Genomic DNA, 22,206 nt, shown 5'->3' with positions numbered 1-22,206 from the left:
TCGATTCTAGCTGAATTATCGGGTGTATGCGTATCGTTTATTGATATATAGTGGAATACTTTCCTAAATACATAGTTATTTAAGAAAATATCATCTGCCCAAAAAGGAAGAGACCTTTTGTGTCAATTGTACTCACCAACTAGCGATCAAGTATACTCTACGTACCCTGCATTCCGACCCATGAGAAGAGGCCAGAATGACATCTGTATCCGCTCGATCTCGTCGCAAAATTCCTCATGTGCATGACTATCATTTGCGTTTGTTTTGAGCGTACGTACATGGGACAGATGAGCGAAACGAGCTATTATGTGCATGATATGAAGACGAGCAGAGATATGGAGCAAGCCAAGTACGAAAGCAACAGGACCGGATACGAGCGATAAGTCAATAAGATACACATACTTCACAAATCTGAAAATATTCAAGAATCCTATAATTATATACTATACAATGTATATATCATGCTAACCTCACAAACTCTTAGCACCACTTCACCTGATTTGTAATCACTCTGACTTGAAGCTGCGATGCCACGATCATTCAATCCCGCTCATAATTTTCCCAGTCCACATATTGATACTCGGGCCTTCAGTATCGCTACAGACGTAGGGCTGAAAGAATTTTGAAATGTCAATTCAGTGCTTAATCCTCTCAGCTACAAAAAGAAGAAATTTGGGGAAGATTACGAAGATCAACTTACTCCACTACTTTTGGATATCCTTATATAAGCTCCAGGATCTCTTGGTGTATTATCGCAAAGTTCAGCCCAACCTTTTGAGGTAGATGGTATCAGTTCGTCTTTTCCGAAAAATTTGACGAAGTCACTTCCAAAGTCTGATTTGGCTTTCGCTAGTTCTTCTGCCTTTACAGTGGCGGAATTAGCCAGGTCCGCCCCCAGCTTCCGGTGAAATTCAATGATGCTCGGATCTTCCTTCAGCCTCGTAACCATGTCTACAGCTATGGAATGAAGAGCAGATTCCATTGAATCGATAAGAGATTCTGAGCGCCCTCTAACTATCGATACCCAGTCTCTCATCAGTTCCCGAACGGCTTTCGGTAGCGTGCCGTCCTTTTCGATCTTTTCCACTTGCGAGACTTGATTCTCAATGTGTTCTGTTTGGCCTACTTTCCAAGTCTTCACGGTATCACCCAAGCTATCATACACCTCTCTGCTCTCGTTTAAGACGCCTCGTTCGTCTGCGTCGAGTCTGTTTAGCGTAGCCGTCAAACCTATTTCATCATCACTGTCATTGCCCATTGCATTTCGTTTTGCCATTTGAACATTTGTAAATTTCTCTTTCAAATGTCTTGATTGCTTTGCAACTTCTGGAAAACACCTATCGACAGATAGCCGATCTCCCAAGTCGCCTCCATATAGTTCCCCGGCATTCAAAAACCAGATTCCATACGCAGGTTTTTCTTGTGACTCATCTCTTCCTGAGGAAACGTGTTGAAACCTGTATGCCTTATCAGACACGAGGAATTGAGGCTGAGACCATAACTCCTCGAAACCGTGGTAAGAAGTGGGAAGTGTGACCGTGTTACCGTATTGCCTTTGAAATTCCTTCAGGACTGGAAGCTGGCTTTCAACAGTAGCCTTTTGAAGCTGCTCCGATGAACTGATTAGGGCATTCACAAAGTCGAGCTGGAGGGAAGGATCATCACCTTCACTCCTAGTATTTCTGTTGATCTCCTTTGTCATTTCTAATTCAGTAGAGGCATTACGACTATCAATACTGGTCTTGAGGTATTCTATCCAACGATCTGCCATTCTGCTACCGTCGAGGTGAGGTGCGAGTCTCGATTTTTCACTTGCAAGTTCATGAAGCCTTTCTCTCATTTTATCTAGCGCTTGATTGACAGATAAGGTTTGTTTATGTTTGATTTCTCCGAAGGATGAAGTGGCATCAACCGGTAAAAATCTTCTAATACTTTCAAGAACCGTGTCTGTCAATTCCATACTCTGATATTGGATAGGATTATTCGTGGGGTTTAATCTTCTCAATTCGGATTTGACGTTTTCTCTTGAAATTTTGTATTTTTCGGCAAATCTTCGTAAGTTTGCGGATAGAATCTCGGTTGATAATTTTTCTTGTCCCGTCAATTGAGGTTCGGTAACACATATGTCATGGACTGAAGGATATCTTTGTATCGCAGTATTTTCTGAGCAATTCAGAATATTTGGAATATCATAATCCAAGGGAAATTCTTTCTTACCATCGGGGACTTGCCAACCTCGTCTATATATGAGAGTGGTTTCTGTATAATCCCCTTCGGGATGAGCAAGTCTTCCTGGATCCGATATGCTGATCCGTGATTCGCTTGTCATCTTTATATTGTATATATTGGTATCTGTAACTGATTGAAGAAGAGAAAGAAAAGGTTAGCTTCAGGATTACCTCTTTATACTCCCTGCTTGCACAGTCTTTGATCGCAGGACAGCCTAGCAACTGACGCTGTCGTCTCGCAGGTAACAAGGGAGAGGATCGACGCCCATCTAGAAAGAAGTCACAGCTATGAAAGGATGAAAAGTTCCAGACCTTGACCTGCTTGAGAACAGAAGACGAGGAGCCACGGTATGTGGCAGTGCGCAATCTCCGGCAATCCCAAATGTACGAGTAAGGAGATTGAGTTAGAGAGCATATAGCATATCATGAGAAATCCTTAAGTCGTGAACTCATGGATGACCTAAGCCTGGTGGAAGCTTACTGTGATGGTAGGTTACGATTAGCTTCTGTATTGGACCAAAGTATATTACGAATATTGCTAAGTCAAATATGAGACGAGAGACGATGTTCACGGAATAAAGTCTTTTTAAGATTATCGATGTACCACAAAGCTATATGTGACGTTCTGTAGTTGCCCAGAAGGTCCAACACAATAGCATGCATACGCAGGAATCGAAGAAGTATTCCTAGACCTCTCAAGTGGAAACAATACAGTATGATACGAGTCTGCCAAAGCTAGGTAAGAGTACAGCATCACGGTTTTCAAAGAAATAATCACCGCCATGTGCGTGTTACTTGTGGCCATATCCTGAGCTGGTGTATAAAGACTCGATGGGGACTTTTACACCTGAATTGTAAGAATCAACTAGCGTGCCTTTCGGTATATCAGGTCGGTCCAGCCCATACTTGAAGCAGAATGTCGACCCCTGATTGGGACAGACAAGACAGAAAGTCACAAGTCATGTCAGTCTCGATAGTGCCTTCGTGATCATATGAAGAGGACAAAATACCGGAGACAAAGGAAAACAGTTCACTTACCCCACTCTTAATTGATGTTCTTTGAGGCAAAATTGATTTATCAACATCTTCGGATGGTAATTGCTCTTCTTGACCAAATTCACTCTCTCCAGGTGTGTAAATTCTGCTTGAGCTGTCAACCGTGGTACTTGAAGCGTCTGCCTCATTGAATTGAATCCCACCGAGTGCATCCAAGTTCTCATTGGGGACAATCTGCTGGGCATTGTAAGTGTAATTTGACAACAGACTATACCACTCTGAGGCTGAATTGGGTGCCTTGGTGTCGAAACGGTATCTGTCATGGAATTTTTTCAAAAAGGTCGTTTCAATTTGCCTAGATTCATCGGATGCTCCTGCCAAGTCCGATCGAGCTTGATCTACTCGTTTTTTTACTTCTTTTGTTCGTTTTCGGGGTTGATCACCATGAAGTTGGGTAATGGAAATCGAATGACCAACCATGGCACGTTCTAATTCTGTCAATTTAAAATACGCCTTAGCTTGTCTCACTTTCACTTTGTGTTCGAGATATTCTTTCCAATCCCCTATCATCTCCTCATCTTCCTCCAAAACTTCTTCAAAATCGCTTAAAGCTTGATTTCCCATGTTTTCCAATAATTGTCTCGCAGACCGTTCCTCAGCATCCTTAAACACTTTCCAATTTGATTCAAACCATTTTGTAAATTGTGTACTGATTCCTACTAGTCCAGCTTCAGCTCTTTTACATGATCTGAACTTATCGGCATATGCTTCTTCATTTCGTTTTAATTGTTTTTCAAGGCCTGCTTTTTCTTTCTTATCTGTAATTGTGGCGCTTAGTACATCATCATAAAAGCTTCTATCATTAGTGACACCTTCGAGCTCTTTCTTCAATTTCTCCTTAACATATGCCAATTCGTCTAAAGATTTCTTAAAACCTCTTAACATAGTTGAAGCTTCTCGGACAATACTTTCAGTGATCAGGTTTTCTCCTCCGGTTAACATATCTAATTTGACCTCTATTTCTGTTACAATTGGACATCCTTCTAAATCGTTGCGTTTCTGCAATGAAGGTATTCTATCGTGGATGATTGGCACGAAATTGGTCCTGTCTGTTTGTGGAACCGAATCTGTACTAGCATTACCAGCTCTGTACATAGGTTGAAAATACGGTACATATCGTTTGTTTTCATTTTTGGAATCTTGACTTTTCACATGAAGAAGGTAAGCTCTTACTTGAACCTCCTCGTCATCATTGCCAATTGTAATAGTAGGGGCACTAGAGCTGTTATTTGGTTCGTCCGACATATTTATGGATAAGAGTGTCTTTGATGAGATATTCAAGCAGATGACTGAATTTGATCGAAAAGGTAGATATGTTTGTGTTCTGTGATTTGTGAAGCTGAGATGCAGGTATGCTATAAATTGTTAATTAGGGGTTCTCTTTGGGATAATTATATACCTTATAAAAGAGTGTAGAAGGAACCCAAATATGATACGTTTGCTGCATCTGACAAGGCATGACGTAAATCTGTTAGTCCGATGAAAGGATAGACAATTTGAAACGAATATCGAGCGTCTGGGCTGAATCTGAAGCATCTAGACTTGGCCTAGCTCTTCTTTCATGAAAGGACCATCCAACGAGTTATTGATCTGATGGTGACGTCTGAATGCATCAGTGTATCATTAACGTATATTCTTATAGTCCTTCAGAGATGATCAAGCTGTGAAAGGATTTTGAACAGTCTGGCTCTGCTTTGTCGCCTCTTTTATTGAATCACAAACCGCTGAACTGAATACCAAGAGACCGAAGTACCATCAACCATACTCTATGCTTGTATTACCGTACCTTTCATAGCTTTTGCATAGTCAGTGAAGAGTATCAAGTTTGCACAAATTGCCGAGGAAAGAGACATAATGCGCAATCTCCCTGCATACCAGTAAGTTCGTACAAAATGAGCAGTCTAAATAAATCGGCAATCCCGATGAGACGATAAATCGGATCGAAAAACTAAATTTCCAGTATACTCACTATTTGAATCGGAATTAGCTCTTTAATTCCCTTCTCTCCTAACACAATAAAAATCACTCACTAGCTCTAGCTCTAAGACTTCCACCTTCTTTACCTTCTAATTCATCTTGTAAATCACCTTCACTAAGTACTTCTTCATTACCACTTGAATAATTAATTTCACTTCCAGGAGATTTAATTAATTTTGATTTTAATTCTTCTTCTTCTACTTCATCATTTAAATTTTCTTTAAAAGGTGGAAGATGAGGTGCAGATTTAGTTCCATCTATATTTCCATTACTTTGATTATTTAATCTTGCTAAAAGACTTTTATTATTTTTTCCTATTGATCTTACAAGTTTTTGTTTTGATGTATTTTGTTCTTCTTTTGCTTCTTTTTCCATATTAAATGCATCTGCTGCGAAATTTACTCCACTATCTGGTAAAACACTTCCTTTTCCACTAGTTGATTCAGCAAAATTTTCATAAAGATTTTCTCCACTTGCGTCACCTCGACCTTCTCCAGACCTACATCCCAATCTTTGAATTAGCAAGTAGAACTTAAACCGTGAAAAAAGGCAAGACGCTGAACATACCAGAAATGAAATGCCCTGGATATCACACCGTAACTTGCAGGAGTGACTTCCACTAAATCACCTCGAGCAATTTCAACGGCAGGCACTTCGTTGGGCGGAAGTCCAACGAGGTATGCAAGCTAGAAATCTAGTCAGCTTGATCGGTCTCGCTGTTTGCGTTTGGGATTCATAGCTCACCAAACACCGTATGACAGAGGCATGTCCGATGATCAATAAATCGTCCTGACATCGTTCCAACTCGAATATGACGGGCTCGAGCCGGACTGTGCCATCGTCCATAAGTTTTATCAGGTCTGCAACCGGAGCTAAATACTAGCTTACCACTCAAGTCGTGATATGACTCCGCTCTAGGTGCTCTATGCGCATACGGGTCACTCAAGAACCTATCCCATTCATCTGGGTACAGGTCCATCGCTTCTCCAGTGGACAAGCCGTCCCAGACTCCGCTGTACCAAAGCACTATATCAGCTCATCTGGCCAAGCTGTGAAAATCGGTTGCTGACGTACGGATTGATTTCGCTCATTATTGGTTTCTGGACAACCTTGAATCCGGCATGAACGAATGGCCAAGCGGTATGATACGCTCTTCTCCTTGCTGATGTCCAGATCTGTGCGAAAGGGGGCGAATTGACCGGAGATTAGCTAGTGCGGAATTGAGCGGTTCATTGAGGACATATGACTCACAAGTAAAGGGTTTTCGTGCGCTATGGGATCTCCGTTCGCCTTTTTCTCTTCCCTCAAAGCCTTTCTTCGAGCTACTACAGCAGCTTTCATTCGTTCGGCATATTCCCATCCTGCTGGTGATAAATCCGAATCTGCCTTGTATGAGTGCTCGATCAGTGATTGGCCGGACTATGAGTTGAAAGGAATGATTAGCTTCATTCTGGTAGCGTTAAGGTAACCGAGATAGCTGATAACGCACCCTTGCAAAGTAGATAGTCCTTGGCTTAGTATGTATGTTCATCAAGAAGAAACAACACCGAGTTTGAAGATACCCTATGACAAGCCTGCCATTGAGCGACGTGTCGTACCCAATCCAACGAGCGTGGACGCAAACATACCTTCGATCCTATTTACTTCGATCCGTTCACCGACATTCATTACCTTGATGAAAGGTCCTTCATCCGCCGTTACCGTATCATAGACTTGTTCTTGATCTCGAATACGTGACCAGTAATCAGCTACTGCTCGATCGGCATCCCATCCTGCGTACTGTATTACCAACCTGACATTAGCACCCGGGAGTAACGATTGGGGGAATATGATTGTCGGTTCAATGGTATAACTCACATCGGGTGAAGATAATTTAACACTTCGGATATTAGCAGTAATGATTTCTTCTTGATCACATATACTCTCTAATTCGCCAGGAAAGCTCATCAGCTTCAATCGTTAAAAAATCGCAACAGGTCAATGATTGACAAAGGAACCGACGATTTACCTAAAAAGATAACATGTACACCTTTACTTTCAAATTTATGATAACAATCTTTTCTATTTTTCACATTTCCATTATTGGCATCGTAAATGACGACTTGACCTCCTTGAACAGTATAAAAATCCATAATTTGATCTTCTATCTCATTCTTGATTCTACGACGTAATGCATTTGTGGCTTCTGAACGTGGTGCTAAATTAATATTTAAATCACTAATCAGAAATTGCTATGCTAATAATTCGGACTTTTACACAATCATGTAGAAATACATTTACTGATTAAGTGAACTCACATTTCGTCTGAAAATAATCTGGTGGAACATTTTTTGCACCTCCCAATACTTTTCGTCTATAATCACCTAAACTATATACACGAGTTTTAACTCCTAACCATCTTAAATATCGTTCAAGTGCTCGAGATATATGTGTTTTTCCTCGTGCTGAAAATCACATATCAGTAAATGATAATATCTGTGTAGAGCAAAATGAGTAATAGATCCCACCTGGTAGACCGACTGTGACTATGAGAATAAGACCGGCATGGAACAGTCGACCGGACTGAGTTACGTATAATGGAGCAGCCATTATGGGCTATCGCGGGGTAACGATTCAGTGAGAGAAGAAGCAGACTTGTCGATATTTCCAAGAGACGCAAGATAAGATGTGAAATCGAATTTGATAGTGAAGTGAATTTGAGTGCAATACAAGAGAATATGTTGAGAATGTGAGCGAGAGATGATATTAGTAGCCAAGTATAATGACGATTATTGGGATTAAGCGGTTAAGGTTATAAAAGGATACTAGTATTATTTCGTATGTACTCGAGTACAGTACCATTTAAGCGGTGATATCCGCTTTTATAAGTTGATTCCGTATGCACTGTTCGTCATGATCCGGCCGGATATAATTCAACCGGTATGTCCACCTGACTTTAATGATTGTTGATCATGCTGTTCACCTTGAATTAATGGCTCAGGAAGACTCTCATATTGAACAATACTCAATGGGCTACTCATATTAAGCAGATATCTAGCCAGCATTCCCCCGATAGTCTAATTGCTGCTCCTTCCTCATACTACAAGTTACTATGAGAGCTATAGCTAGAAACACACGCCCAGTCATTCGACATCCGTCGGCCGCCTTCATACCTCCTGTGCTCACACAAATCCGCCTCGTACGACCACGGTCTACTACATTATTAGGTGTTAGGTATTTAGCTACGATCAATACTTCCTTGGTTTCTTCTCCCACCCACTCTGACCCCCTTGTGGGCGTCCAGTTAAGCACATCTGTGAAACCTCACTTCAAGAAGATCCTAATTGCAAATAGGTAAGTCAGCTTCTAAAGGGACTACTGTGAAAAGAGACTTGAAGCTGACTGGACTCGTAGAGGAGAGATAGCATGTCGAATCATCCGCACCGCTCGGAAATTAGGTGTAAAGACTGTAGCAGTGTATAGCGAAGCAGATAAGGATTGTATACATGTCAAGATGGTAAGTCCTGTTTATGAGGTTGTAAGTTTCGCTTATCAGCTAACATAATACCTTACGAAGGCAGATGAAGCGTTCTGTATAGGTCCCGCACCAAGCACGGAAAGCTATGTAAGTTCGATATCAGCTCAACGTTGTGCTCTGCTCAGATAAATAACGTTTAGCTGATGATTTATTGCAGTTGAATATAGATAAGATATTAGCTGTGGCCAAAGCTACAGGAGCACAGGTCAGCTATTAGATTTTGAAGAAGCGGAGAATCTTCGTAGCTGATTGAACGCCATCAGGCTATTCACCCGGGATATGGTTTTTTATCTGAATCATCTGTCTTTGCTGAGCGTATCAAAGATTCTGGTTTGATCTTCATTGGTCCACCTACAAGTGCGATTAAAAGTATGGGTTCAAAGAGGGAAAGTAAAGAAATCATGATCGGTGAGCTCAATGGAAACGTTTCAATGTCACAATGTTAGCTTAAACGATATAACTCAGCTGCTGGAGTACCATGTGTACCGTGAGTCTACCTTTTCACAAATCTGTTTATTTGAGTCATGCTTAATAGACTTTTAGGGGATATCATGGTTCCGATCAATCTTCCGAAGCCCTTTTAAAAGGAGCAGAACAAACAGGTTATCCACTACTTATCAAGCCTACTCATGGAGGAGGCGGAAAAGGTATGAGAATAGTTAGAGATCCAAAGTCTTTTCAAGATGAACTTGAATCAGCAAAAAGAGAAGCTATAAAATCATTTTCAAATGATGAAGTATTGTTAGAAAGGTGGTTGGAAAAACCTAGACATGTTGAAGTACAGGTGTTTGCTGATACATTAGGGGGTTGTGTCGCACTTTGGGAAAGGGATTGTTCGGTACAACGAAGACATCAAAGTGGGTCTTTAGACCCAGCTAATTGAACTTCAGTCCCTTGAAAGAAGGCATAAAAGCTGATATAGACATCCCGAAATAGAGATCATTGAAGAAGCTCCTGCACCTGGATTGAGCCCGGAGCTGAAGAAGGATTTAGCTGAGAAGGCGGTCGCTGCTGCCAAGGCTGTTGACTAGTCAGCTATTCGTTTACATGATAATTGCATTGAGCTGACATCATTTATTGTAGTGTGGGAGCGGGGACTGTGGAATTCATCATGGACGCTGAAACAGGAGAGTACTTTTTCATGGAAATGTGAGTTGGAGAGATGCAGCCAAGGATGTACTTAGACCGTGCAGCTGATCACGAGGCTTCCTTCATAGGAACACCCGTCTACAAGTGGAGTAAGTCAGCTTTGGAATCTGGATGATAATGAAGCTGATTAATCATGCTTAGACACCCAGTCACAGAAATGGTAACCGGCATAGATCTTGTTGAATGGCAGTTATCAGTGAGACCAGATGTCTCCCACCGAGATATCATTCAGCTGACTTATCCAATTTACTCACAGGTTGCAGCTGGAAATCCTCTACCTCTTACCCAAGACCAGATACCGTGTATAGGACACGCATTTGAGGCTCGTATATATGCTGAGCGGCCCGAATCGTGAGCTTTGAAAGTATTTTATTTGATACACACAAGAAGCTGACTGGAAAATGTAGTAATTTCTTACCGGATGCAGGGAAATTATTACATACTAAAGCTCCTGTAAATGTACCTCATCGACTTGAAACAGGTTTCTGGGAAGGAGATGAAATTAGTTCATATTATGATCCTATGGTTAGCTGAGAATCAGTACAACCATATAACTCTCGAAAATCATTATAACTAATTAAAGCACTTTTAGATATCGAAATTAATCGTACATGGATCAGATCGATCATCTGCTTTATCATTACTTCGTTCAGCTTTAGATGAATATCAAGTAGTTGGTCCTTCAACAAATATAGAATTTTTAAAAAATGTTATAAGTCATAAAGTATTTAATGCTGGACCAGTTGAAACTAGTTTCGTACAGGTTAGTCTATTTTCAGAAAAAAAAAACAAATCAAATTACTTTATAATATATTTTAATTAAATTATAACTAATTTATCATTTTTACGGTTACGGGAATAGACATATCAAGAAGACTTATTCCCAATTAAAAAAATTCCAAATGAAATTTTAGCTCAAGCAGCTTTATATCTTTTACTTAGAAATGAAAAAGAATTTAAATCTTTAAATAATAATAAACTTTGGTTTCAATTAGTAAATCGTAGATTTGGTGATAATGATAATAATAATATTAAATCTTTTAAAATTAATAATAAAAATATAAAAATTCAAATTAAAGAATTTGAATATATTATTAAAATAAATGATAATGATAAAAAAGAAGAAGAAGAAGAAATTTTTATTAATTCCACAAGTGAATTATTAAAAAATGGTGATAATAATGAAATAATTAGTATAATAAATAATAATTATAATTTAAAATCAACAATTATACCTGTACTTTTTAAAAATAAATTTGCTGAAGAATTTGAAAAATTACATATTTTTAATAATTCATTTCATTATATATTATCTAATCAAACTTCTTTAATAAAAATCGAAAATTCAAATTCTTTAAATTCTTCAAATTCTAATTTATCAAAAGAATTAATTTCTCCAATGCCAGCTACTGTTATTGATATTAAAATTTCAAAAGGTGAAAAAGTTAAAGAAAATCAAATTTTAATAATTTTAGAAAGTATGAAAATGGAAATTTCAATTAGATCAAATAAAAATGGAATTATAAAAAAAATAAATGTAAATAAAGGTAAAGTTGTTGAAGAAGGTGAAATTTTAGTTGAATTGGAATAAAAATTTAAAAATCCCTAAATTTAAATCAATCATATCTATTTATTAGCTTTTTCCATTAAAAAGATTTTTTATGTAAAAATAGATTGTAGATTGAATATAATAAATATATACACAATGAAATTTCAGTCCAATATAAAAATTGTTTTCGTCCACACCTCTTGTCACGGAGGCTCAGGCTCATTAAATCAGGTTTGGTAAAGCATCATAAAAATTTGAAAAGGGGATTTAATGATATATGGCAAATTATTTTTGAAAAACTTTGAAAATAATAGTTAAAAAGAACTTACATTCTTACAAATATATTTTATTTAAAAGTTAAACCTTAATTCACCTTCTACTGCACCACGTTCTAAATCTAATTGACTTAATAATTCATCATAAGATTCAACTGAATTTGTTCTTTTAAAATATTTTAAATGTCTTGCACGTTGTTGAACAAGTAATCTTAATGATCTTTTATTTGAAATATCTTTAGGATTTTGATTAATATGAGAAAGTAAATTAAGAATTTTTGCAGTTAATAATGCAGCTATATATATTAATAATAATAATAATATAATGGTTAATAAGCATATCTAATTGCAATAGAAATAAATACTTAGAATTAAAAAGAAACTAACCTTGTACATCTGAACTTCCAGTATTTTTACCTTTTCCAAATTCATCAATAACTCTTTGTCTATTTAAAAAATTAAAATTTTGTTTATTTGAATTTCTTAAATCTAAAATACGCATTAATAATTCAGTTTTTTTATTTGGTTCAATTTCTTCTTGTTCCTCAATATTATTATTATTTGTTGATAATTTTAATTCAGTTGATAAATGTGGTAAAGCACCAAATAATAATTTTTTATCAAAATTTGAAATTCCAGGTAAATAAAAATTTGGTTCTTCTTTTTTAAAATAATTTGGTGGTGGTGAATAAGCAATTTCTTCATAATTTAATAAAATTTTTGATAATTTTGATTTTGTTTGTGATTGTGATTTTGATTTTAATTCTTCTTCATTTATTGGATTTTGATTTAATCTTGTAGATTGTAATTTATAATGAACTTTACCTAATATAGGATCAATAAATTCTGGTTTTTGAATTTTTGAAGATTGTAATTCTAAATTTGCATTTTTACGTCTTTTTGCTATTAATTTACGTTTTGATACTTGATTTGAATTTGTTGTTGAAAATAATCTATATCCTAATCTAGAAGGACCTGCTATAGAAGAAGCTGAGAATGGAAATGATGCGCGTATAGCGGGAACATTGAATGACATGATACCTTTTGAGTGTTGAACTCCAATGAATGGAATGTATAAAATTATTTATGAAGCGTGTGGTATTATAAGTATATTTGAGAGATGAAATGATTAAGATCACTTTGGAACTTTTTGCTTAAAAGGTATCTGAACTTGGTGACCAAAGGTTAGAAAGGTGAAACGGGTAAACCGGGAATTGACATAATGTGGCAGTTTATATGTCATGTCATATATATATCGATCTCACGTGATTTGATGGGTATCAGTTCCGATCTCCGATCTACGATATAACGTCAGTCATAGTAATAGTAGTAATATTAAAAAGTGAACGTCATTGTTACTTAATAGTATAACCTTATATCAAACAGATTCGCAACTCGGCTCATCAAAATCAATTCTATCTTTCAATTCCAAATATCAATACCAAATATAATAGTATAATAACCTATATATTCTTCTTGCTATAACTCGTTAACTCCGTTTCATACAATCACTTTACTGCACATCATGTCATTCAGATCAGCTACTAGACTTTCCACTCGATTGGCTTCTCGAACAAGAGTTCAAATAGCCTCTAAAAGATTGGCTTCTACAAGCTCAAAACCAAGTAGTGATACTACTTGGATGATTAGTTCAGCAGTTGGATTTGGATCTTTGGTGAGTTTCATTAATTTCATCATTTCTCAAGAGTAGTATGTATGTGAAGCGTATCATCGGCCGACTTATAACTTTTGAGAGCATTACCAAAACCAATGAGCTTAGCTGACTTGAACTTGAAATATAAGGCCGCCTTTCTTCTTTACCCTTCAAAAGCTGATACTCATGCAGCCTTCCACTCATCTTCTCACGCTCAACATCGTGCTGAAATTAACGAATCAGCTCCAACTGTAGCAGTAGGTACAGCTATTCAAGCTACTGAAAGTGGAAAATACTCTCCTGTAAGTGATTTTCAGAATCACAATTTCATATATCTCGAATCAATCAGACTTGTCTCCGTATTTCGATCACATTCCTTCTAGAATTGGACCATCAGCACAAATCATATCAAACAATATATGCTGATTGTTCTTTTTGGCTTTTTTTTTTTTAGAAATCATCAGACCCTTCAGATATTCATAAAAGTGCCGATAGAGGACCAGAAAATATTCCAGTAAAGAAAGATGAAACTAAAACTATGCCTTCTAATTTACTTTTCAATGATTCATTAAAACCTGAAAATCAAGGTGGTGGTAAAAATGCAAATGAAACTGCTAGATCTCAAATAGCTTCTGGAGATTCTGAAAAAAAATCACAAGATCCAGCTACTGGAAAAGGTGAATCTCAAGGTGGTGGTGAAGGTGAACCAAGTGAAAATGATGTAAAAGATAGTATCAAACAAGCTGAGGTAAGTTGATTTTAACATTTTTTATATATACATACAAAAGTCAAAAGGTTTCTTTTAATTGGATTCCTTTTGGACGAATTCATTTGAATTTGGATCTATACTTATAATAAGCTGACATCACCTCATTTTCTGCTTCATAGCAAGCAAATACTCCTAAAGCAGCTATGGATCAAGAAGCTAAAGGAGCTGATAATTCTTCAGAAGGTAAACAAGGTGGAGGTGAAGGTGAACCTTCCGCCCAAGATGTTAAGAATAGTATTTTACAAGCCGAGGTGAGTCTACTAAAAATAACCAGTACAATTTTGCGAATGTTGACTGACGGTTAATATGAATGATTTAGCGGGCCAACACTCCTAAAGCAGCTATGGACAAAGAAGTTAAGGAATCCTCATAGGTAGATTGTCATCGTGTCTTCAGCATGGGGATAGGCGAAAATGTATTTAAAGAAGGAGGAAAAGCTTCAATCAAGAAAAAGTTGATTATAGTTTGTTGATGAGGAAGTAGAGAGCATATCAAGGAATAATCATCATAATAAAGAAAGTATAAAAGAAAGGGAAATAATCAAAACAATGCATAAAGTTAAATTTATCTATACATATACAAAACATTTTCCAAGTGCACTTCTGTTTATTTGACTAATATCCATCAAGAGCAAAAACATCATCAATTGTGATGTGAGATGTGAGAAATGACAATAATCATACAATGAGGAAAGAAGATAGCTTTCAAATATAATATCTTAATTATCTAATTATCTCTTTAATTTGAATCGAATTACTAAGTAATCTTCTTGTAATATCTAAATTTAAACCTTTTCCACTACTTGTAGATGATAATAAATTTTCAGTAGATAATTCATCTAATAATTTTAATTGTTTTTCATTTGTACGCATTTCAAAAGGTATAATAGTTTCTAAATTTGATGATGAATTTGAAGATGAATTTGATTCTAATAATCTAGATACTGACTAATTTCAACAAAATTTATTAGAAGACTATATTTATATTTACTTTTTTCTAAATGAAATAAATAAATAAATAAAAACTTACTAATTTTATACCCCACCATGTTCTTGTTTTATTTGAATTTTTATTTTCTTCTACATTTCCTTTCATTTCTAATGATCTTAAAAAATGTTTTAAAGAAAGTTGATAATCACTATTTAATTTTATATAAAGATAAATTGTAAATCATAGAATTGGGCAAAAAGGAGAATTTAGTTTGAAAATCTACTTTTGAAATAAAAAATTTGAAATATCAACTCACCCAAGTGTATAAGCAATTTCACCTGATCTTCTAATTTGATTTTCATCCCAAGGTTGGATTAATAATAAATGACCTAATGAATCTAAAGATTGATTATATAAATTTAATTCTGAATATAATTCAGATAATAATGACCATCCAGAAGGATCTGAATAAAAAATATCTAAATATTTTAATAAAATTATAATTGTATTTTGAATTGTAGATGTTGATAAACTTAATGAAATTAATCTTTGATGAGCTGACTAAAAAGAGAGGAGAAAAAGAAAAACAAAAGTATCATAAATAAACATTATTAGTTATTTGTATTTTCCGTAATAAATAAATAAATAAATATATATATATATATATATATATCCCATATATATTGATTCTTCAGAAAAGAAAAAATGATTCGAATAACACTTAAACTTACAACATTAGTTTCATCGATTTTTAATAAATTTTCATAAATTTCTTTTGCTTTTTCATAATTATTTTCAACTTCAAATGATAATCCATTTAATATTTTAATTCTAGGTGAATTTGGAAATTTTAAATTTAATAATTTTATTTGTTCCTAAAACAAAATAAGATTATAAAATAAATAAATAAAAGATCAATTTCAAAAATCGTTTTAAAAGAATTCATATTTATAACTTTCAATATATCCAAGTTGTTCAAGTTGATAACAGAAAAAAAAAAAAAACTCACATTTGCTAATTCATTTTTACCTAAATCTAAAGCAGCAATAGCTAATTGTTCTCTTATTGCCCATTCTTCATTTTTGATTTAAATGAATAATAAATTAAAAAATTAGTCCCCTTTTTTTTTTTTTACCAATTTTCCTATATATATATACTTTCATAAAAAATAAAACTTACCTTGATCAAATACTTTTCCTTTTAATACTTTTTCACTTAATTCAATAACTTTTTCAGAATTTCTAGATCCAATCGTACGCCAATTTGATAATAATTCAATATCAGATTTATTAGACATTTTTTCTTATATTTCAAGTTTTTAATTAAATAAATGATTCACAAATCTTCTTTTTTGGATATATATCTTGTTCGTTCGTTTAATAAATTAATCTTTTGATTTAAAATATAATTATGAAGAAGAATAAAATAAAATAGATATTAAAGATAATTCTTTAAGAAAATGAATGATCTTCTAATTAAGATTGACTTTGATAACCAAAACGGACAACCTCCACCAAAAAGATCTAACTAGATAACAAAACAACTTTGCAAACGTGGCACCCCTACTTGAGGGGGAATTTACACAAATTATATTATATTATATTACATTATTACCAATTCAATGCACATTATTTAAATTCATATTTTTTCCCCTTTAAATTGAATTATATATAATCAAAAGTATAAATGATATTCGTACGAGGGTATATTATAATTCAAGTATAAAAAACAAGGTATAAAATTTGTGTAAATACTATATAATTTCTCTTAACTAATACTAATAATCAAATAATTAAATCATATTCATGAGTTCAATTCAATTCAATCCTTTCCTTCCTTTAAATAACTTCATCATTTTGATTCGCCCTAATCTCTTAAAAAAAATCCCTCTCCCATTCCTACTCACCCCATTCTAACCATTCTCCATAAGCATTAGCTCTTTCACCTCTTAAATAACCTTCAAAAGTTCTTTTTAAAACTGTACTCCAACTTAAATCAATTTCATCATCCATATCTTCACGTGTTGTAACTAAACTTTCACCTTCAATTTTAGTTTTTCCAATTTCTCCATCTCCTTCATCATCATCATCAATATTATCATTATTTTCTATATTTTCATTTTGACCTTTTAAACTATTTAATTTAGCAGCTTCTTTAAGTGCTTTTTCACCTTTTATAAATCTTTGTCCTAAATCAGGGAAATTTCTTGTAGGATCAAAAGGTAACCACCTATAAAAAACAATTTTTTCATACCAATTAATATCAATTTTTTTTTGACTCATCCGTAAAGATATAAACTTACCAGAAATTATGGAAATGATAAGAAAATGCTCCTCTAAAAAATCCATCAAATCCAAGTGGTTGAGGACCGGCAGTATCAAATTTATCATTTGAAAAGAAAACGGAAAATCTAAATACAATTCAAATATCAGCTATATTATTCAACGTTGTATATACCATATAGAAAAATTGAAAAGATATAATGTTATTGTCAAAAATACAAAACTTACTCAGGGAAATAAGGGAAAGGTGGTCTTTCTCTTTGATACCTTTCCATATTTAACCAAGCAGGATCAAATAAAGCATCAGGTACTCTAAATAACAATTTATCTAATCCAGCATCTTTTAAATATCTACTAACTGTCATTGGATGAAAATCTAATCCATTTTCTAAAGCAGTTTTAAATAAGAAAGTAGCCAAGGCAGATTTTTTATGAAGTTTAAGTACAGCTGTATTGTATTTTTGATGCCATGACCACCTATATGCAAATTGTCCTCTATAATTCCATAATTCTTCCCAATCTCTTAAAAACAAAGTATCCGCATCCAAATAAATTCCTCCAAATCGATAAGTTAAGACAAATCTAGCCATATCACTTAAGATTACTGATAATCTATCATAATCCGATTCAGATGATGATCCAACTTTTTCAAATACACTATCTTTCTTTTTTTTGGCTGCAGTCGTAGCTGGAACTTCGGTAGTTTCAGAATCAACTATAACTTCATCTAATAATTCACCCAACTTAGGACCTTCTTCTTCTTGAGCCGTCGTAGTGGGTTGAGCTCTCTGTTGTTGTTGTTGTTTATATACGTTTCCACCGGAATTGAAAATTTGCATATCCCTCCAATGATCTTTCAATTCATCAATTCCATCGAGCTGCTCAGTGGTATTCCACATCTTAAATTTAACTACTTCTCTAAATCGTTCATCTAAAAATGGGGCGGACCAAGGATTCGTAGCTAAACTTTCATACATCTCTCTTTTCGCAGAAGGGTTAGGAACGGCAGCTGCTGGTCCTGGATTTATCCATACCCAGAATTGAGGTCTACATGTACCCTTTACTACATCACTTGATGATCCTAAAGGTTTATCCAATCCTAAATTTTGGGTGAAAAGGAATGACATGACTGCCATATATGGTTTATCTGTGAATGGTCCTGCCCAGAACATGTGAAATATTCGAGGGTGAAGTTCATCGCATGCTGATCGTGAGTCGAACGATGCTGAAACTGGATATGGGTTCTGTAGGGTTAAGGCAGATCTAGTCGGGTCGGCTGTGAGTGATGTTGATCGGGATGTCCAGTCATTTCGTTTTTCTGGAGTTGAGGATTCGTGGTACATCTGCTTGTATTGTGATAAGTAATTCCCTCGTCTTACTCGTCCATTACTATCTAATCCTCCACCAATGCGCAAGAATTCTAAACAATCGCGAACATACTGCAGCTCAAAAACAAGATTAGCTCTTCGCTCATTCTCAGTATCGATACAATCCCGCTTAGAAAGATTTGGAGCTTCGCCTCCCCCTTTTACCACTCATGACCACGACTCCTAGTGACTCGTCATCTCCGTCGTCTAATCTCCCTATACGTATAAAAGACTGCTTCCTAGTAACGCAAGACTCACCTTGTTCGCTCCGAAGTCACATTTCTCCAAGACCAAATCTAGATCCAATATCGTGCCAGGTGCCGGACGAGGTGCGAAACCAGGTTGATTTTCTCTTGTATCCCAAGCATTCAAATAATTCCTTTCAGGTCCTTGACCTATAAGATTGATTTTCGGTTGTGAAGGTGAATTTCGATTTTGATAAGCTACTAATGGGGTCGGTGTAGATGGGGAAGGAAGTAAAGATGAAGGTACAATAGGATTATGTATTTGAGGTGGAAGAGGTATATGATCAGGTGCTGTGTGTGTGTGTGTGTATTGGAAAGAATTTAGCAAAATATTCTTATTAAGTCAAAAGTTGAAAAAGTTTTGGAATTTGAATTTAACTCACGATGATGAGTTGAAGGATAATGACCACTTAAAATTTCCCATTCCCAAATTAAAGAAGCTTCTTCAGGTGTAATTACAGTTGTATCAGGATCAACAAAAGGTGGTGACCAAGTTGAACCACCTCTTCTAGTTTTTTTAAATCCAAGTAAAAATAAAATTAAACTAATTAAAATTAAAAAAGAAAAAATTATACGTATTGGTGAATTTAATTTAGGTAAACGTGAAAATAATTTTGGTGGAATTGGTAAATAAATTTTTAAATATTTTATTTTATTTTGTGAATGTGAATGAGAATGAGAATGAGAATGATTTTGAGAAAAAGAAGAATGTCTAGAATGTGATTTAGGTGAAGATAATCCATTTCCATTTAAATTTAAATTTGATGAAGATGATATTGAAGATGATGATGATGATGATGAAGAAAATGAAGGAAATGGTAAATATATAATTGTGAAGAATTTACCATATCCTGCAATTTGTGTATGATTATGATGTATTGAATCTAATTTTTTATCTGTATCCCATGATGTTATAGGTAAAGGTGATCTTCTAGGTTTTGCAGAAGGTGTATGACGTTTAACTTGACCAAAAAGTGACATTTTGATGAACTGATATGTTTAGCAAGATATTCGAATGTAGTTGAGATATTATATATCTCTCCAATGCTTCTATGATTTTGACCGAATTATTTCTGGTGCATCTAAACTTTGCTATTTCGGTTCGTACAGGTTGCCCAACAATGATAAATGGCTGTGAACTCTTTTGGCGTTGACTTTGATTTTGAAGAGCCAGACTGTCTTGGTATGGTCGTAAGTTAGTTAATAACTTTTCAAACGTTGACTAGAATCATGAAGCTGTCATCGTGTGTGTGTGACTATAGCTGGAAGGAGTTGATCAATTAGAAGGTGTTACAGTAACGATTAATGGTAAAATGTCAAATAGTCATAAACTCATTCACTCGCGCTCAGAGGTTTTAAGCGTAGTCATTCATTCCTATACTTAAAAGCGCCCAGACCACCTTTACGAACGGAATCAAATCCACGTGGTATGTATTGGTTAATACAAGTGAGGTATTTCTACAAGTGAATGCAAAATATATTAGATGAAATGACAAGTACGATGCATGCTCTTTAATAGCGTCTGTCAACTATATCTAGGCTACGAATCAACTATCTGACAATTAACTAGATTTTGATCAATATCTATGCTCATACTCTAGATAACCAGCCCATCCATATAACCTGACTCATAGCCATGAAAAATAAGAATTGTACTCTTCTTGATCTTTGAGAATGCGATAATGTAGTAGTAACTGTTGATACTGAAGCGTCAGGAAGTAAAACATATTTGAGTGAACGTAACTAATTTGAATGACAACATATTATAAATCAGCTAACATCGAATTATGCAACATAAGAAGTATTACTCACAAGGAAGAAAGCGTTTGCACCAAATGTATATATAAAAGAAGACCACCAAATAATTCTACCAAATCCAAGCATATTTATAATTATAACAGCTATAATTCCTACGAATTTATATCCACCATATCCTATTAATTCTACTCCTGAAGCACCTGTTCCTTTTACATCAAGTAAATAACATCCTAATTTTATAGCGCAAAATTCAAGTGTAACTACTGCTAATGATTTTGATAAAGATAAACCTAATACTTCAGGATGAAATCTTGATTGTAAACCTGATGCTAAAGCTGAAAGTAAAGTATATGTTACCAAAGCCATTGCTATGAAAAAAAAAAAATTCGATATTAGCTATCATAAACATTCTGACATATCGTATATTTGTATGCTTACTTGGAATATAAAGATCTGGCGCATTCAAATCATCTCTTGGAGCTTGCCAACCTTCCATAGCTCCATCAACAGTAGATCTTTTAATTTGTCTAGACCAAGTTTTATGTCTCCATGGAAAAAGGACTAATCTAAGTTTATTCAATACATAAGAGTTGGTCACTGAAAATGATACTTTAATGAGATGTAAAGGTAGGTATCGCGTGAACTGTATAAATGTAATTACAAATCAGCTTTGGTTCCTCTGAAATACAATATGAATTTACACTTACATTCTTTTCAACATAATCTTGTCCAGCAGCTACAGCGGATTTTCCAAATTGAACACCCATTTGTGCAGTTGCATCATTCATTCCAGGCCAAGTACCTCCAAAAGCATTATTATTCATATTACTATATCCTTGTGGTCCAGGTGCATGTCCAACTCCAACAACAGGTGTACCTATATTATTATATCCATTTCTATTATTTACGTTATTTGAATTTTGTTGTGGTGCACTATAAGCATTAAATGAAGATGTATTTGAATTTTCATTTTGATTAATTGATTCTCCTACAGGTGGACTTGAATAACGTATATAACCATCTTGTGAAATTCTTTGAGCTTGTGAATAAGGAGAAGAAGTTGTTGAACTTCCTGTTGGTGTATGTGGTGGTTCAGGTGGTGGATATGCTGGATGAGTAGGTTTAGGATGTTGTAAAGGTGGTGGAGATCTGGATGACATATAAGGTGGTTGTGCCATTTTCGGTTAGGGGTTGAATGGGTGTTTGGATAAAATTCAGGACTGTCTATATGAGATGCAAAAGTCAAGTTCTTATAATGACTACTCGTTGTCTCTTGAGTATGCTAAGAATGAAGATTATTTTCATAAGTTATACTCGTAGCAACGCAGCTTATTGCTACGCGTCATTCGTACTACTCGTAGTTAGTTACTATTTGGAATAACCGGTTCACTCAAATATCTTTATGATTTATTTATATTCATTTTATCCCATTTATTTCATTCGAGATTAG

General features: G+C 35.0%; 9 protein-coding genes across 9 annotated transcripts; 2 read left to right on the top strand and 7 right to left on the bottom strand.

Annotated features, from left to right (window-relative positions):
* Positions 1-691: 691 nt before the first annotated feature.
* Positions 692-2,329, bottom strand: I206_106552 (uncharacterized protein; the record flags this gene model as incomplete). The annotated part of the gene is made up of 1 exon (XM_019159249.1): positions 692-2,329. The coding sequence occupies one exon, from the start codon at positions 2,327-2,329 to the stop codon at positions 692-694; it is 1,638 nt and encodes a 545-aa protein (XP_019007921.1).
* Positions 2,330-3,019: 690 nt separating this feature from the next.
* On the bottom strand, positions 3,020-4,529 carry I206_106551 (uncharacterized protein; the record flags this gene model as incomplete). Its single annotated transcript, XM_019159250.1, has 2 exons — positions 3,020-3,154; positions 3,267-4,529. 2 exons carry the CDS (start codon positions 4,527-4,529, stop codon positions 3,020-3,022), a joined length of 1,398 nt encoding a protein of 465 aa, XP_019007922.1.
* A 777-nt stretch (positions 4,530-5,306) lies between these two features.
* I206_106550 (uncharacterized protein) lies at positions 5,307-7,850 on the bottom strand (the record flags this gene model as incomplete). Its single annotated transcript, XM_019159251.1, has 12 exons — positions 5,307-5,760; positions 5,829-5,947; positions 6,006-6,091; positions 6,150-6,274; positions 6,336-6,436; positions 6,513-6,680; positions 6,751-6,824; positions 6,890-7,040; positions 7,119-7,186; positions 7,270-7,458; positions 7,559-7,705; positions 7,769-7,850. The coding sequence occupies 12 exons, from the start codon at positions 7,848-7,850 to the stop codon at positions 5,307-5,309; spliced, it is 1,764 nt and encodes a 587-aa protein (XP_019007923.1).
* Positions 7,851-8,352: 502 nt separating this feature from the next.
* Positions 8,353-11,518, top strand: I206_106549 (acetyl-CoA carboxylase, biotin carboxylase subunit; the record flags this gene model as incomplete). Its single annotated transcript, XM_019159252.1, has 15 exons — positions 8,353-8,594; positions 8,655-8,757; positions 8,818-8,865; positions 8,936-8,983; positions 9,042-9,186; positions 9,244-9,265; positions 9,322-9,635; positions 9,715-9,808; positions 9,862-9,927; positions 9,996-10,016; positions 10,069-10,123; positions 10,184-10,278; positions 10,335-10,452; positions 10,520-10,690; positions 10,790-11,518. The coding sequence occupies 15 exons, from the start codon at positions 8,353-8,355 to the stop codon at positions 11,516-11,518; spliced, it is 2,271 nt and encodes a 756-aa protein (XP_019007924.1).
* Positions 11,519-11,826: 308 nt separating this feature from the next.
* Positions 11,827-12,787, bottom strand: I206_106548 (mitochondrial 37S ribosomal protein uS15m; the record flags this gene model as incomplete). Its single annotated transcript, XM_019159253.1, has 2 exons — positions 11,827-12,047; positions 12,139-12,787. The coding sequence occupies 2 exons, from the start codon at positions 12,785-12,787 to the stop codon at positions 11,827-11,829; spliced, it is 870 nt and encodes a 289-aa protein (XP_019007925.1).
* Positions 12,788-13,276: 489 nt separating this feature from the next.
* On the top strand, positions 13,277-14,547 carry I206_106547 (uncharacterized protein; the record flags this gene model as incomplete). The annotated part of the gene is made up of 5 exons (XM_019159254.1): positions 13,277-13,426; positions 13,555-13,707; positions 13,860-14,153; positions 14,294-14,425; positions 14,494-14,547. 5 exons carry the CDS (start codon positions 13,277-13,279, stop codon positions 14,545-14,547), a joined length of 783 nt encoding a protein of 260 aa, XP_019007926.1.
* Positions 14,548-14,896: 349 nt separating this feature from the next.
* On the bottom strand, positions 14,897-16,401 carry I206_106546 (uncharacterized protein; the record flags this gene model as incomplete). Its single annotated transcript, XM_070203343.1, has 6 exons — positions 14,897-15,121; positions 15,204-15,312; positions 15,421-15,665; positions 15,836-15,979; positions 16,114-16,178; positions 16,284-16,401. The coding sequence occupies 6 exons, from the start codon at positions 16,399-16,401 to the stop codon at positions 14,897-14,899; spliced, it is 906 nt and encodes a 301-aa protein (XP_070059444.1).
* Positions 16,402-17,002: 601 nt separating this feature from the next.
* On the bottom strand, positions 17,003-19,979 carry I206_106545 (uncharacterized protein; the record flags this gene model as incomplete). Its single annotated transcript, XM_019159256.1, has 6 exons — positions 17,003-17,333; positions 17,407-17,514; positions 17,615-18,080; positions 18,138-18,825; positions 19,012-19,289; positions 19,382-19,979. The coding sequence occupies 6 exons, from the start codon at positions 19,977-19,979 to the stop codon at positions 17,003-17,005; spliced, it is 2,469 nt and encodes an 822-aa protein (XP_019007928.1).
* A 609-nt stretch (positions 19,980-20,588) lies between these two features.
* Positions 20,589-21,934, bottom strand: I206_106544 (uncharacterized protein; the record flags this gene model as incomplete). Its single annotated transcript, XM_019159257.1, has 4 exons — positions 20,589-20,741; positions 20,811-21,124; positions 21,195-21,399; positions 21,464-21,934. 4 exons carry the CDS (start codon positions 21,932-21,934, stop codon positions 20,589-20,591), a joined length of 1,143 nt encoding a protein of 380 aa, XP_019007929.1.
* Positions 21,935-22,206: the final 272 nt, after the last annotated feature.

The sequence above is a fragment of the Kwoniella pini genome, chromosome 9 (genome assembly GCF_000512605.2).
Source record: "Kwoniella pini CBS 10737 chromosome 9, complete sequence".
Taxonomy (NCBI): domain Eukaryota; kingdom Fungi; phylum Basidiomycota; class Tremellomycetes; order Tremellales; family Cryptococcaceae; genus Kwoniella; species Kwoniella pini.
Note: the sequence above shows the minus strand (reverse complement) of the source record. Positions and strands in the feature narration are given on the sequence as shown.